Source organism: Schizosaccharomyces osmophilus, chromosome 1, assembly GCF_027921745.1.
Source record: "Schizosaccharomyces osmophilus chromosome 1, complete sequence".
NCBI lineage: Eukaryota > Fungi > Ascomycota > Schizosaccharomycetes > Schizosaccharomycetales > Schizosaccharomycetaceae > Schizosaccharomyces > Schizosaccharomyces osmophilus.
This window is the reverse complement of record NC_079238.1, coordinates 2,259,021-2,274,909: the sequence shown is the minus strand read 5'-3', so window position 1 is coordinate 2,274,909 and position 15,889 is coordinate 2,259,021. Positions and strand designations below refer to the sequence as shown.

The window sequence follows — 15,889 nt, the reverse complement described above, 5'->3', positions numbered from 1 at the left end:
GAAAGCCTTCGCTTCACTCAACCGTAATACCAAAATCGTTTAGCAATTGCGTATTGGCCACTTACTGTAAATTCTGAAATTGAAAATGACATGGATGATCATCATGGTAAGAAGACTCCGAATTGGTTTTATATGATCGACGTAATGAGGTTTACAACAATGAATCGCTGCAGATAGAAGTCAAAAAATAAAATGACAGTGATGGACAATTGCGGTCATTAGTGGGATCGCAGTGCCAAACTTAAATGCCACAACCTGGGGTTAGATGTATATTTGGATGCATCCATTGCCTTGGGGCAAGAACTCGGATACTATTGTTATTAGGGTATTCCTATCAAGCACCAGGGTGTATATAAATGAAAAAAATTGCGAAACGATTTTGTTCCTCCCTCTGCTAAATTCTTGCATCTTAATTTAAGACTTCAACATTGACCACTCTATTTCTTAGTGTGCCATTAAGATACATTTTCCTTCATTTTTTGGAATCGCCGAATTATTTACCTTGTTGTCGTTAATATCTTAAGCCCTTTTTGCCAACTGGACATCTTATTTCTTTCTAAAAACTTATAATCATTGTGATAAAATACGAAACCTTGTGCTTTTGTCGGTGTCACATACGTTTCGACAGTTTTCTTTGCATTTCCTTCTTCCTGTCAGAACTTGGCAATTGAACTTTTTTTTGGCTTTTTTGATTAATTATTTGCGTTTACCGTACTTCCAGTACTTATTACCTTCCTATAGCATCATTGTTGACTCATTTGCTCTCATAACCTTTGGAGCATCTAACTGTTCATCAGATACGTGACTAAACCGTCATTGTCGATGGGTAAAGAAAAAAACAGTAACAGCATTAATTTACTGGTTTCTTTCATTTAAAGTTTACTTGTCAGCCATACTCTTTGGACCCCGAGGCTATTCATCCCTCGTAAGAATTTTCCTCTTCCTGATCTTTTCTACCTGTAATTCCTGTAATTCCGATAACTAAAGAGGTATTATTCTTTTTCATTTCGAGGCTGGTACTCTGTTCTTGGTTTTCCCCCTTTGGTGGAACGATTTCGCTCGGTTTTCGCATACCGTTCTCTTGTCTGCATAAGTAGTCCTTAAAAGGAAACGACGATTTATTCGTTGTATTCTGTATATCGAACTCTCCGACATTCTCTCGCTCTCTCACCCTCTCTCTATCATTCTCTTTCCCTCTCTGTGTACGTACGTGGGTTTGTAATCATTTTCGCTGTTTGACCTTTTTGGATTTCTCTGTGTTATTTTGGGACCGTACAAAACGTCTACCTATTTTTGTTTTATTTCCGAAAAGCTGATTTTTTCTGCGTTTTCTAACTCTTTCAGAGACTTTACTTCAAGTTTTTGTTTTTTGAATACGCTATTCCTGCTTTCACTCTCTATCAGTGTACATTTACTATTGTATTACTTTCGCATTTTCCTAATCCTTCTAATTTTCAATAAGTAATATTCTGTTTTCGTTGTTTCCTTGAATTTGTTCTTTTCTAGATCCCTTTTTTCTCTATGGATCCTCACTGGAAGCGATCAGAAGCTAGTGGTCGACCTCCTCCTTCTTCTTCATCAAATCAGAGAATGGGAGGTATTCCTCCTTTAGGTATGTTTTAAAAAATAACATTCATCTCTCTTAGTGCCGGCTTAAAAGAAAATGAACTTTCGTCAACAAGTTTTATTATATATGGTAGCCCATTAAGAGGATGAGCTTTTTGCTTAACATTACTAACGTGTTTTAATAGCCCCAGATGTAATTCAATCTCAAATTGAGTACTTGCAGGCATTGCAATTGCAACAGCAATCTCAATCTCAACCTCTGGCAGAGAATGAAAACTTTACACAAACAAATTTAACCTCTCCTTTCCAGGCAAATCCTTTTTCCAATCCTAAAAGACGGGAAAGCTTACTATTACCAAGACTTAATCCCATTGCCCCTATTGGTGCGCGTCAAATGCAGTCTCCTCCAAGTGCTGGTTCCGCCGAATTGCCAAGTCCTTCAGTTAAGACTCGAACAGAATCCTTTTTTAGCCCCGCCAAGGAATCCTTTGATGCGTTTGGTCCTGGAATGCACGCTACTAGTCAACGCTCCAACGTGATGGGTGGAATGGGTGGAATTCCCCCAACTCGTATCAGACGTCGTTCATCTGTTGGAAACGAGTCGCTCTCTCCTGTTTCCCCAAAAAGTGCGAATTTTTTAACACCGTTGAAACCAATTGAAGGTAATTTTGAATGGCAACAGTCGCCGATGGAATCTCCCCTCTCTGCTCGCTCGCTTCAAGAAAGCGTTTACATGGAACCTGAATCTCCGACGACGCATGTACCTGTGCAAATGCCCCTCTCCACTGCCTCTCAGCAGTCGTACATTAACCATTCGACAGACGGTGCTTCTCTTCCACAAAGCTCTTTCTTGAATTTTAACAATTCTGGAAAACGGGTATCGGTTTCCGCAGCTGCTCAGCAGCATAAGAATCTTTTTCTACCTTATTTACCCCAGGCTTCTCTTCCTAAATTTATAAGTACTGGAAGACTTCTTGTTGGAACATTACATATAAATCGCAAAAATCGATCCGATGCATATGTTATTACGGACGCCCTTGATGATTACATATTCATTTGTGGATCGAAAGACCGTAATCGTACCTTGGAAGGTGACTTGGTTGCCGTCGAACTTCTTGATGTAAATGAAATATTGCAAACGAAACGAGAAAAAGAAGAAAAGAAAATTCGCCGAAATCTCTCTCTTTCTGGTACTTCAAAGTCATCGGTGAATAGTAAAGCAAAAATGATGTCTATTGGCACACCAATGGCTTTAGGGATGAACAAAGGAGCTTTGGCTTTCGAAAGATCCATCGAGAAGCGGAAGAATGATTACGAAGTAACCGGACAAAGCCTTTCATTTGTCGATGACATTTCTTTAAACCAAGAAAATCTTCCAAAGTATGCCGGTCATATTGTCGCTATTCTTGATCGTCCAAGCGGAGATACTTGTTCAGGTACATTGGCCTTGTATCGGCCTAACAGCCTTGCGTCCAAAAACCAATCATCTCATCGCCGAAATTCATCAACTTCTAGTGGAGAAAGTGGTAAGGGTCCAAAAATTGTTTGGTTTAAACCAAGTGATAAAAGGATTCCATTAATTGCTATATCTAGTGATCAGGTACCACCTAAGTTTTTCACTAATAATGATGAATTCAAGGATCTGGTTTTCTTAGCTGGTATCAAGCGATGGCCTACAACATCTTTGCATCCATTTGGTACATTGTACGAAAGCATTGGAAAAGTGGGTGATTCAAAGGTTGAATTTACCGCTATTCTTCACGATTATAGTTGTCGTGTTTATGAGTTTCCTGAATCCCTCTCATACAGTATAAAACGATTACCTAGTCCGGTTTCTCCAGAAGAACTAAATAATCGGTATGATCTACGAGATAAGCTGACATTCATGGTGGGAACTCGTGACTATGCAATTCACATTGACACTGGCCCATCTGAGGGAGTTATCATTTTAGGCTTCCATGTGACAGACGTCGCTAGCAGTATTAAACAAGATATGCCCATCGACGATGAGGCTGCGAATCGTGTTTCCCAAGTTCAGCTTTTACAAGGTTCTGTTCCTTTCTTACCGAAGAAAGTTACTGAAGAGGTGTCTCTTACAACTGGTCTTGATTGTCTTGCAATCAGTATCGTTATACAGTTGGATCTAAAATCTGAAACCGTACTGCAATGCTCTTTAGGACCTTCCGTGATTCGTCCTTCATCCTACATCAGTCTTGAAACTGCTCAGGCTAATATACAATCAAATGAAGCTCTTCAATTACTTGAGAAAAGTGCTAAAGTACTTACAAAACTAAGACTACAGACAAAAGAGGATGTTAATTTACAACCTCTTTATTGTTTTGGCTTCCTTGATGACCAGCTCAGCGGCATTCAAGACTTGAATATGAATGTTTTTGAAACTTATCCAGTTGTTTGTGCTTTGCAACAAATTGAGCACTGGATCAATGAGAAAACTGCTTCTCATTTGATGAGTATTTTTCCAAACAAGGTCGTTCTGAGAAAAAGCTCTCGTCCGAATAATTTGGACGCCGCTGTTCGTGCAGCCCGCCGAGCAGGGTTTCCTCTCACAGTAGAATCTTCATCTACTGAATTTATGGCCGCTTTGGCGACCATAAACGATAAGAATCTTCAGAGATTACTGCAACTAAACTTAAAAAGACTCGCATCAGAGTCTGAGTATACCGTGGGTATATCTAATGATAAAGATGTATCGCATTTTGCTTTCGCTAGTCCTTGTTACACTCACTTTTGTCACCCTACTCGTCGTTACATCGACATTTGTGTACAGCGTCAGCTTCATGAGGCCTTTGAAGGTCGTCCAGATTTTTCAAAGGATTATAAGAGTTTACTTTCAGTCACTCAGTCTTGTAACACATTGAGCAACTTTTATCGATATGCTCAAGAAAAGAGCATTCATGCCAAGCTTTGTGAAGTAAGCCAGATAATTAATTCTCGCTCCGGTCTTATTCAGCTTAAAGCTTTCGTAATAGCCACTGATCAATCTTACATTGATTTAGTCGTCTACGAGTTGGGTCTTGAAAGAAGGATTTATTTGGATCTTTTACCTCTGAACAGCTGCGACTTTAATGACCAAACTATGGAATTAACTGTTTCGTGGAGGAAGCCCTCTCCTTCTTTTTATTATGCCACTTCTTCTTTAGAAATTGACAGTACCTGCTATAGTAACTTCAAGAAAAAATATTTGGATTCCAATGGATCTTGCAAACAAATTTGTGACTTGTCAGGTCGTGGATTGTATGATTTGATCAATATTGCTGAAAGTGATGAGACCAATGAAAGTTCTCGTGATACTTTAACGTCGGACGTACCTCCAGAATCCTATGAAGATGCTGCGGTAGAACGTCTTCATAGTTTGCGTATAAAAGAGCCTGATTTTGTACAAACAATTCGTCCTGGTCAGCAAGTGGATGTCTTTATGTTTGCTGACACTTCTTCTACGTATTCACTTTCGTTAATTACCTTAAAAAACCCTTTTTCTGACTAGTTTATGACTTTTTATTCTTGACGGTATATTTATGTATAAACATTAACGATTTTTTTGCTTATTATTTGTCACTAGTGTTCATGTGTGATGATAGTATATTCCTTCTCAATGTTTAAAGGGCCTTTAATTGTGTAATGCTTTCGTTCTCTTTTATTCTTTTATTTCATGTTAATTATTTCATTTCAATTGGACGTTGTGCATATCTAATTACGAATTCAAATCTTCAGAGTTCTCCTATTCTCTCTGATTCTTTGGGTATTCATTGTTTTTTTTTTTTTCTTTGTTTGTGCTGCTTTTGTTTCCTCTCGTCCCGACCATTGTTAACGTTTGTCTTTGCAGTTCATTTGTATATCAACATTAAGTTATGGCTTGAATTGTTCAAACGTATAGGAACACATTGTCAAACTATGTTTACCTCTCTTCATGGAAAGCTATATACTATGGTAGGTTGTGTTTATTGTATAACTGTTAGCGTATGTATATACAAACTAATTTAATCTATGATACAAATTTAAAGCTGTAATCCAAGTTCATACGAATAATATAATAGTATATATGAATTCTAATGGTTGTGTAAGTTGTTTACACCACATGGTAACTAATGAGTAGTAATCTTACCTGGTAAGTGAAAGATTACTACGTGTAAACATACAAAGGAGGATGAATTCTATCTTTACGAAATATTTGTGACAATCTCGCTTCTTGATTTTTTACTTGTATGGACACGATTCGAGCGATCGTTTCTAGAAATCGAAGAGGTTTGGATAGGAATGAAGGCTATGGACAATTAGATTTGGCTGAAATTACAGACAGATTGATTGCAATGTCGACACCAGCAGCTGGTCTTCACAGTATCTACAGGAATGATGAAAATGCTGTTTTGCGATACTTGCACGATAAATATTCAGAAAGGTGGATGATGATAAACTTATGTGCAGAGCGTAGTGTTTATCACCACAAGTTATTTATCTCAAAGTTGGAAGTTTATGGGTTTGAGGATCACAATCCGCCTCCGTTTGTATTGCTGTGTACAATCATTGACAGGATGGCCAATCTATTGGCCCAAGACCCAATTTCCAAGTTGATAGTTCATTGTAAAGCAGGAAAAGGTCGCACGGGAACGGTGCTTTGTAGTTACCTAGTAGCTCATGCAGGGTATACATTCACACAAAGCATGGAGCTTTATACGAAAAAGCGCATGAGACGAGGATATGGTCTTACTATTCCCTCTCAAATCCGTTATGTCCGTTACATTGAAGCGTGGTCGCAGCTTCGAAATCAGCAGCCTGCAGGAAACGTTGAAGACTTGGCATTAGCAGAATCGGTCTTGCAAGAATTTGAAATAGAATCCAAAGACTTTCCCAATCTTACTTTAGCCCTCTATACATTCGATGCGAACAACAGACGCCTGAAATTTCCCGTATGGGCTTCTTGCAAATGGGACCCATGCACAGATTCCAACCAAACCCAAAAGTGGAGACTAGTTTGTAACTGGTCTTCTCCAATCAGTGAATATATGGTCAGTATCTTCCCTAGTGGTTTTCGTGCTTTTTCTCGTCAAGTCCATTTTTGGTTTCATACCCAACTTCAGTCACTGCTACTGGGAACCACTGTAGGTAGAACCTCGTTTTCTGAAACCCGTTTCCTAAATGAACCTGAATCGTCCATAACTTATCATTTCTCATGGACTGAAATGGATGGTTACCAATCCGTCAGCGCTCCTTATTTTCACATACTTTCTCTTCGTTACAGCTATATGAGAAAAAAAAAAGAAAAAAAAAACAGAAACACCACTTAATCACATAGAATAATTTATTTATTGTACATATCAAATCAGTAGTTGATCATTCTTACATATGAAATTATATAATGTATAATGTATATGGTAGTAGACACGGCACCTTTAGCGATTACTTTACATCGTCATCCCCGCGAATGTAAAATCTGTCGTTTACCAAAAAGCACAGTTCCCAAGAATTGGCCTTATGTCTGGGATTTCCTTGTCTTTGCGTCAATTGGAAAACCGGGAATGGCTGCATCGAAAAGGTATGGCTTCATTTCAGCTAGGTAAAGTACTGACCGTTTAAAAGTTTCACGAGATATCTATGGTAGTCCATCTTGGCTGACAAACATTGATTTACAGAGGGAATTGAGTTGCCATTCAAGTTGTATAAATGCATTAAAGTAAATTGAATATCTTCTGTGGCGGTTTTACTAACATGACTTAGCTGGTCAGAAAATGGAGAATACTTATTATCTGGCGGCGACGATACCCAATTGGTTATTTGGGATGTGTACAATAATTTTGAACCGCTTAATGTGATATCTACAGGACATTTACACAATATCTTTAGTGTCAAATTTCTCCCACACTCGAATAGTCGTAAGGTGATGTCTGCTAGTGGTGACAACCTTGTAAAGCTGTTCGATGTCGAGCTTGGTAATTCTTCTGAAGTCAACAAGGGTATAGAAACGCAATTGAGATGCTGGAATTGTCATTTGGATTCTGTGAAACGGATTATTCCCTGCGACGATGGATCCACTTTTTTGACGTGTAGCGAAGACGGGACAGTACGACAATTTGATATACGGGAACCGCATCATTGTAGTCAGGATCACAACTGTCCCTCTATTTTGGTCAATTATAGCTCTTACCGTATTAACCTATATGCCATGTCGATGTCAAAGTCCAATCCATTTTACTTTGTCGTTGGAGGTACTCATCCTTATGCTTTTCTGCATGACAGAAGAATGGTAGGAAAAGACCAATGGAAAAAAAATAATTCTGGTGATTCTTTAACACGCGACACGCGATGTGTTCGAAAATTTAGCCCTAACGGAACCTATAATTCTCAAGGAATACTTGACCATCATATTAATTGCTGTGAATTTGGTACCGCAAATCCAAATGAACTGCTGATTAGTTGGAACTCTGATTATGTATATTTATTTAATATTAACGAAGATAAGGCGTTCGAGCCTACATTTGAAAGGACTGAGGATTCTCCACGGAAACTACCAGCAGCATCAAAAGGCGCGAGAAGCTCCTTTAGACAAAACAAAAGTACACATTGGTTTAATGCTCCGTCTGAAGCATCCACTCCAACGGCAAGGGTTTTGCGTAGTCCGTATGTGACGACTCAGCCAAGACGGCATACGTTCTACCAAATGTATAAAAATATACAAAAACTTTTTACTTCTCAAGACAACGGTCTTTATGAAAGCGTTGCGAGCGGTTATCAAAATCACATGGTCCATTCTATCCGTTATGTGAAGGATGCTATATATTATATGGAAAACTACAATTATTTTATAGATACAACGCATTTTAACCATGATATTCGTAATCAAATCTTGCATTACTGGAGGGCCTGCGTTTCAGTCCTTGTGCTCATGGACGACAAAGCATGTTTAGAATCAAATACAATAATACAAGCTGGTTGGGGATGGATTTATGATTTTATGAACTGGGTCATACGCTATCTCTTGGGAATAAGTGACCATTGGGCTTTACAAATGTCTTCTCCCCCAAACGAGGCTCGTCAGAATTTTGTTTTACGCGATCCTGACGAACACGAGCGTGTTTTATTTTGGAGCGCATCGGAAATGATACGAGGCTTTGCAAGGATCGATACCAACGATTTATCTTCAGTTAGGAAATTTTTTTGGATACATAAAGTCCTTCGTGGCTGTCTGGATCTAATATCCGCCGATATTAATTGGGGTCTACTACAGCCATGGGATCGGGACGAGCCTGAAGAAGCAAACAATATATCAAGTATTGATGATTCTTCCTACTCTGAATCAGAACACTCCATGTCGCATGGGGAGGAAACGGATACTTATGATGACGCATCTGAGCCTGAGAATCAAAGTTTAGATTCAGGTTACACGGAAATGGAAATAGAGGATGAATTTAATAATAATAACGGTGACGATTTGGAAGATGAGGATTATACATACGTTAGCGAAAACACTGAGGAGAGTGAGGAGGAGTCAGACGAAGGCCCAAGTTTACTTTCACTTCGATCGAAAAAGAGAAAATCCGTTGAACCGAATGTTCCTATTCAAACCCATGTTAAAAGTTATTATGGTCATTGCAATGTCGAGACGGTACGTCGTATTTTTACCATTTCTGGAAGGGGGTAATATGCTAACTTTTTTGACTAGGTCAAAGATGTTAATTTTTTTGGATTAAATGATGAATATGTCATGAGCGGTTCTGATGATGGAAAGTTTTTTATTTGTAAGGCTCAATTTTTCTTTTTAAACTGCTAACTGGTGAACAGGGGATAAAGAGTCAACCTCAATACTTGCTATTATACAAGGAGATAGTGAAGTGGTGAATGTTTTAGAAGGGCATCCAATCTTCCCCACGATCGCAGTATCTGGAATTGATTCGACCATTAAGATATTCAGTACAGAAAACAATCCAGCGTTGGGTGGATCACGAAACCAAACTTCAAATAGCTACAAGATTATCGCGGCAAATGAAATGAATCGCGAGCAAGGGTCTCGAGATTCGTATATAACAAGGTTTGTTTAGTTGATATTCGATCGTTTGCAAGGTGCTAACAATATTTAGCAGGATGCTCTCTCATCTAGCTTACCGTGCCCACATGGATGATGGCTTTGGAAATGAGGTATTAGACACGAATGCTTGTACAATTATGTAATGAATTTTTCTTTTTTGATTTTGTTGCATTGATGTTTGGAATACTTTATCGTCCTTTTTAAATTACTTAGTTTTTGTTTAAGAAAACTTGATGTCTTGTATCTTGTTTTCACTATAAGTAGGGCTGTAGGTTTATGCAAGAAGTGAAAAGTAAGGTCTTTTCTTATTGATGAACAGATTCCTTATGCACCAGTTTTCAACTACAAATTGTTTAGAGCAAATACGTCGTTTTTTATACAAAGGTACAAGTCTTTGGCTTTTGGTTTTTTTTTCCTTTTCACCTTTTATCATTCATTGTGGTACAGAAAGAATAGCTGTCATTATTAATTTTATCTGTTTGTAAACAAACAGATAAAAGAAATAATGGCATGCCGAAAATCTCAAAAAATGCACTTATGTTTCTTTTTCTCCTTTCATTATTTCTTTTCTATTTTCTTTCCTTGTTGTTTTTCTTTGAAGCTTTGGTTAGCTAGTGAATACTTGATTCTTGTTTTTGTAAATTGCTTGGCGTTTCAGAATAAATCCGGTCTAAAAGGTTTGTGAACTAAACCCACGATACAAAAGTCTTATTTCTTTAAATATAACAACTACACTACATCCAAACATGCTCTATAGAAAGTCTTTCCCAAAATTCCTTTTCTACTTTTTGATTCAACAACTAAATATCACATATATCATATTAAACGAAACGGGTATACGATATTATCGATATATTCCAGTATTTAGCCGTAACCCACTTTAGGAGGTGGTACGAAAGTGTCCTAAAAAGCAAAGAGACAAGCAACCTTTGACTTGAGTTTTCCAGAGCATTCTCATTTACGCGTTCAAAATGGCAGCTAAAACTGTTCAATACGATAATATTTATTTAAATCTAAGTTCACAGCCAGGAAAACTTCGAATCGCTCCAAGCGGATTAGGCTGGAAGTCAAGTGCTCTTAATGAACCATTCACTTTACCTTTAAGTGAAATTCGGAGATTTTGCTGGAGTCATTTTGCTAGAGGCTATGAATTGAAAATTATTTTAAAGAATCGATCACCTGTCAGTTTGGATGGGTTTGCTCAAGAGGTGAGTTGTCAAGTTTGCCATGGTGGGATGAAAATTAACTCAAGGATGTAGGACTTTGATGGCTTGGCTAATTTTATAAAACAAAATTATGACATGGGGATTGAACAGAAAGAATTTTCTATTAAAGGATGGAATTGGGGAGATTCCGAATTTCTTGGATCAGAGCTCGTCTTCAATGTGAACTCTCGTCCGGCGTTTGAAATTCCCATAAGCTCGGTCAACAATAGTAACCTTTCAGGAAAAAATGAGGTAGCATTAGAATTTTCGAATGTAAAGGATTCCCCTGTACCTTCTGCTCAAGCGGACGAACTGGTGGAAATGCGTCTCTACATTCCCGGAACTACATCCAAGGAAGATGCTGCCGAAGGCGAAGATACTGAGCAGAATGCTGCCAATCTCTTTTACGAATCGATTAAGGAGCGTGCAGACATTGGACAAGCCGCGGGTGATGCCATTGTTTCTTTATCTGAGATTCTTTTATTGACTCCTCGTGGTCGCTATGATATTGATATGTACGAAACCTCCATGCGTCTTCGTGGTAAGACTTATGATTATAAAGTGGAATACAGTTCTATTAATCGTCTCTTCTTACTTCCAAAACCCGACGAACAACATGTTGCTTTTGTAATTGGCTTAGATCCTCCATTACGCCAAGGTCAAACCCGCTATCCATTCCTTGTAACCCAGTTCATTCGAGATGAAGACATGGAAGTTGATCTCAACATGGAAGAGGGTTTACTACGCGAAAAATATGCAGATAAGTTGAAAACAAGCTATGATCAGGCAGCATATGAGGTCGTAAGTCAAATTTTCCAAGGCTTGACGAATAGAAAGGTAATCACGCCCTCAAATTATATGAGCCACCATGGCCATGCTGCTGTGAAGTGTTCTTTTAAAGCCAACGAGGGTCAATTATACATTCTTGATAAGTATTTACTCTTTATTCCCAAGCCTACTATCCTTATTACCGTTGCTGATTTGGCGCGTGTCACTTTGTCTCGTGTAGGCATGTCGGTTTCAGCTTCCCGTACTTTTGATTTAACATTTTCTTTGCGTTCCGGAACTTCCTATCAATTTTCCAATATTAACAGAGAAGAACAAAATGCCATCGTACGCTACTTAGAGTCTAAACATGTTAAAATTCACAATGACTTGGCTGACGAGGCTCAACAATCTCTTCTTAATGCTGCACTTGCAGACGATGATGAGGAAGAAGGTGATGGAGCAATGGGTGAAATTATGTCTGAAGATGAAGATTTCCGTGCTGGAAGTGAAAGTGATGTCGCTGAAGAATACGATGAAGAAGTTGGCTCATCCTCGGGCAATGATGATGATGAAGTTGGTTCTGGCGAGGAATAATAACTTACAATCTTTACTTTTAGTTAGTTGAATGCATATCCTATTTTGTACATCACTTTTTCTCCAATTAAGATTTACACACTGCTATTTCTATTCATTCTGTCAATCTCATTTTTTTAGTTCTATTCTGCATGCAAGAAGTTTCAGCATTCGGTTTTTCGCGACTTATGATTTACAAACATATTTTTTTTTTGTTTTAATTCATAAAAATGCGATTACGCATGCCTTCTATTATTTACAGGGTTTACAAAACCCTAAAGCACTCACTAAATTATGTGTCAACAGCAGCGCAACAAATTTGTGACTGCTTTTTTGTAAGTATTATTTTACTTTTGAATAGTGTCGTAGTTTTATCCAGGAACCAAAATGGCCAAGTCTAAAAACCACACTAATGTAAGTCACTTTGGATATTTTATATCAAAGAAACATGGCTAACCCTTCAATAGCACAACCAAAACAAGAAGGCTCACCGTAACGGTATCAAGCGCCCTCAAAAGCACCGTTATGACTCTTTGAAGTACCGTGACGCCAAGTTCCGTCGTAACCAAAAGTTTGCCAACCGTGGTACCGTCCAGGCCAACAAGGAAGCCCAGACTGCCGCTTCTGCTGGAAATGCCTAAATCTCTACTTAGGCGATAACTTTTAAGAAATTGGTATTTTCACGTATAAATTTCATTGTCCGGTAGCTGGTTATATGTTTTTGTAAATTCGAATTTGGTTCACTCTTACAAACTGTTTGGGCTCAAAATTCAGTCATGTAATTGTCGAAGCGTTATATCTGTAAACTGTAGTACACTTGAAATTTGAACCTACCGTTGTTGAAATTCGGTCTTAACGAATGCACATTTACTAGAGGTGATCGTTGTAATTAGTACGGTCGTCTTGTATTGCTGTGCTAGATTGATTTGTCCGTCTTATACATATTGGCGATGCATCGGTAAAAAAACCCGCGTATTGTCAAGAATGGGCGGACACAACGACGTTTTCTATAGTATTGTAGTTCAAAATACGAGATATGTGAACGTGGTTCCGTTACAATAGTCACTAAAGTGTATAATAGAGCAGCAGAAGATAATGAATTGAATTAATTAAAGTAAGAGATACAGCCGACGCTGTAACGATCTCGAGCGGCATATAAATGTTTACAGAGTATATAGGTAAAGATAAAGACGTTGAAGGCTTGGGTTTCAGTAAAGTACAAAGGATAAAATGGTAAGAATACTACTGGGTCAAAAGTTTCATCCACGGACATTGAGAGGTTATAAAGTTGTTCATGCTAAAACAATGTGAACAATTTAAAGTAGATTAAACGAATCGTTAAAAGGATATGGAATCCAGCACTAAAAGAAGGAACGCAGGACGAATCCAAGTCATCGGAAGCCTCGTTTGCTTATTCCTTGTATGCCAAAAAGTACCGTAGGTAAAGTAACCTATCGTAAGATTTCATCTCCCTAGAGAGGTATATATATTTTTTATAATAGAAATAGATGATAGGAAAAGAGAAAAGATTGAGGTCTAAATTCTTAGTTACATCTAAGGATTAGGGGAGAATAGACAGATAAGACGAAGGTAATGTGAAATCAAAAATAAAACCAGGTTGCTCTAATTATTCAAACTAATGCTCATGCAGAGGCACAGATAGTGAAACGTTATAAGACAGCGAATCGCTGGAATCAAAAAACAATTATAGCTTCTAATTCATCACATTCAAAGACCAAAAGAATAAATAAAGTTCAGGAAAACAATGAGAAACATTAAATGCTTTATTTTGAGTTTCCTGCCTTACCTTTCCGAGGTGTATTTATGTGCCAGTTCTGACCCATTCCTTGGTAACCGCTGTAACGTTGTTTTTTCTCTGCTGGTTTTAATATCTATAAATTTCGTTAGTCAATGAACGCTTGGAAAGGATTGAAAAACGTACCTGGAAACTGCAAAGAAGACTTTCATCTACACTCATCATAGCACCAGCATTATCGAATTCACCACAATAATTGGGAGCACTGAACAAAGTGACCAATTGGCGTTTCGAGAAAAACTGGTAGCCGTCCTCAACAACCTGGTGTGCTCGACAAACAAGATCCATGTCGTGTTTATGCAAAAATCGAGACACAACATCAGGACCAAATGTAAACGAAACACCGCGATCGTTGTCACCCCAACCAGTCAGGTCATTGTCAGGATCGGACCACAAAAGGTCGCAAAGTAGACCAGTGTCGGGAACGTCTGTGGGGCGCATGATGCGCTGGATTTGGTCCATGGAGTTCAAATCCGGAGAAAGTCCACCATGCATAGTAAATATTTTTTCGTCAATAATGGCAGCGATTGGAAGGCAGTTAAAACAATCAGTAAATGTTTTCCAAAGTTTGATGTTGTAACGGCGCTTGCATTCGTCGTAAAAGCCATAGATACGGTTGATACTAGCACATTCATGATTACCACGGAGGATAAAGAAATTTTCCGGATACTTAATTTTGTAGGCAAGCAACAAGCAAATGACCTCCAAACTTTGCTTACCGCGGTCTACATAGTCACCCAAAAACAAGTAGTTTGCCTCTGGTGGGAAGCCACCATACTCAAACAGTCGTAAAAGGTCGTAATATTGACCATGAATATCACCACAAATCTTGAGGGGAGCTTCCAACTCTAGTAGTATGGGTTGGCTTATAAATATTTCACGGGCTTTGTTACACAAAAAGCGGATTTCATTCTCAGCCAACTGAACTTGTTTTCCTGGACGGTTGACTCGAACTAAAACGAGAAAGTTAGTAAAAGAAGCAGATAAAGAATAAAAATAAGTGAATTGCTCCAAGGTTTTATGCATGAAGTCGAGAAGTAGCCGAATCGGAAGCCCACAGGTGGACGATCCCTTCGAGTTGATCGAAAACCTGCGCTGGTAGAAACAAGACCCTCGGCTCATTATCTTCACATTGAAACATACTCCTAAATTTCTGATAATCAACTTTTTTTTAAAAAAAGGTAGTTCCTTTCCTTTTCGATAAGGTGAAAAAGGAAAAGCCTTTCAGGTGAGGATGCTTGTATACAACCTTTCGAGCAATCAACTCGACTTTATCAAATTCATTCATGCAAAACAAACCAGAGCTAACTAGGAATTAACTTACCCTCCAACAAGCGATCTATAATGGAGTCTAAATCCACATCTTGGTTTGACATTTTATAGCAAAAGAAAGACCCGTCTAAAAAGGGTTTCAAAGAAAAAAGAAGAGAACAAAAGTATGTGTCAGTAAAAGTTTGGACTTTTTTTGCGTTTCTACCACTTGGAAATGTCGTTTAAAATTTCTCCTCAATAAACCTTCAATCCAGAGTATTTGTTCACTCTAAAGAGGTAATCTGATGAGAATCTACTGAAATTCTTTTTTTGTTGATTTTTCAAAGAGAACGGTTGTTGGCAGATTGCAGAACACGGAGTGCGCTAAAGAGGTGGTTGCGAACTGGCTTATGAGTGACTGAAGTGGGCTTAGGGTACCACCCACCCATATAGGGTGAAGAACATGTGAAATTATCAGACAGGTAACAGAAGTCACATCTTTTGTTTACATTTGTAAAAAGAGTTTTTATATTTGTCAAAGTTGGTATTTATAAACGAAGAAAAGGACGTTTAAAAAATAAAATTATATAAAAAGTGTCATAAATAATTATCAAATGAAAACGAATGGTTCAGAACGCTTCAAAGCGCGTTGGAAGAAAACATATTCATATA

The 15,889-nt window shown here is 38.2% G+C and overlaps 7 protein-coding genes and 1 non-coding gene across 8 annotated transcripts; 7 read left to right on the top strand and 1 right to left on the bottom strand.

Moving 5' to 3' along the window:
- Window positions 1–1,521: 1,521 nt before the first annotated feature.
- Window positions 1,522–5,071, top strand: SOMG_01038 (cytoplasmic P body 3'-5'-exoribonuclease, Dis3L2-related; the record flags this gene model as incomplete). The annotated part of the gene is made up of 2 exons (XM_056179831.1): window positions 1,522–1,612; window positions 1,752–5,071. The coding sequence occupies 2 exons, from the start codon at window positions 1,522–1,524 to the stop codon at window positions 5,069–5,071; spliced, it is 3,411 nt and encodes a 1,136-aa protein (XP_056036683.1).
- A 718-nt stretch (window positions 5,072–5,789) lies between these two features.
- ptn1 (phosphatidylinositol-3,4,5-trisphosphate3-phosphatase Ptn1) lies at window positions 5,790–6,869 on the top strand (the record flags this gene model as incomplete). Its single annotated transcript, XM_056179830.1, has 1 exon — window positions 5,790–6,869. One exon carries the CDS (start codon window positions 5,790–5,792, stop codon window positions 6,867–6,869), a length of 1,080 nt encoding a protein of 359 aa, XP_056036688.1.
- A 187-nt stretch (window positions 6,870–7,056) lies between these two features.
- Window positions 7,057–9,747, top strand: iqw1 (WD repeat protein, Iqw1; the record flags this gene model as incomplete). The annotated part of the gene is made up of 6 exons (XM_056179829.1): window positions 7,057–7,117; window positions 7,162–7,255; window positions 7,300–9,184; window positions 9,242–9,317; window positions 9,361–9,607; window positions 9,657–9,747. The coding sequence occupies 6 exons, from the start codon at window positions 7,057–7,059 to the stop codon at window positions 9,745–9,747; spliced, it is 2,454 nt and encodes an 817-aa protein (XP_056036689.1).
- An 828-nt stretch (window positions 9,748–10,575) lies between these two features.
- On the top strand, window positions 10,576–12,171 carry pob3 (histone H2A-H2B chaperone, FACT complex subunit Pob3; the record flags this gene model as incomplete). The annotated part of the gene is made up of 2 exons (XM_056179828.1): window positions 10,576–10,812; window positions 10,864–12,171. The coding sequence occupies 2 exons, from the start codon at window positions 10,576–10,578 to the stop codon at window positions 12,169–12,171; spliced, it is 1,545 nt and encodes a 514-aa protein (XP_056036690.1).
- Window positions 12,172–12,537: 366 nt separating this feature from the next.
- Window positions 12,538–12,791, top strand: rpl29 (60S ribosomal protein L29; the record flags this gene model as incomplete). The annotated part of the gene is made up of 2 exons (XM_056179827.1): window positions 12,538–12,564; window positions 12,618–12,791. The coding sequence occupies 2 exons, from the start codon at window positions 12,538–12,540 to the stop codon at window positions 12,789–12,791; spliced, it is 201 nt and encodes a 66-aa protein (XP_056036691.1).
- A 218-nt stretch (window positions 12,792–13,009) lies between these two features.
- snR93 lies at window positions 13,010–13,150 on the top strand. Its single transcript, XR_008803669.1, has one exon. It is a non-coding gene; the product is annotated as a box H/ACA small nucleolar RNA snR93 (small nucleolar RNA).
- A 159-nt stretch (window positions 13,151–13,309) lies between these two features.
- On the top strand, window positions 13,310–13,690 carry SOMG_01033 (uncharacterized protein; the record flags this gene model as incomplete). The annotated part of the gene is made up of 3 exons (XM_056179826.1): window positions 13,310–13,383; window positions 13,496–13,587; window positions 13,659–13,690. The coding sequence occupies 3 exons, from the start codon at window positions 13,310–13,312 to the stop codon at window positions 13,688–13,690; spliced, it is 198 nt and encodes a 65-aa protein (XP_056036684.1).
- Window positions 13,691–13,934: 244 nt separating this feature from the next.
- Window positions 13,935–15,342, bottom strand: dis2 (serine/threonine protein phosphatase PP1 catalytic subunit Dis2; the record flags this gene model as incomplete). Its single annotated transcript, XM_056179825.1, has 3 exons — window positions 13,935–14,042; window positions 14,093–14,919; window positions 15,291–15,342. The coding sequence occupies 3 exons, from the start codon at window positions 15,340–15,342 to the stop codon at window positions 13,935–13,937; spliced, it is 987 nt and encodes a 328-aa protein (XP_056036685.1).
- Between the last annotated feature and the right edge of the window lie 547 nt (window positions 15,343–15,889).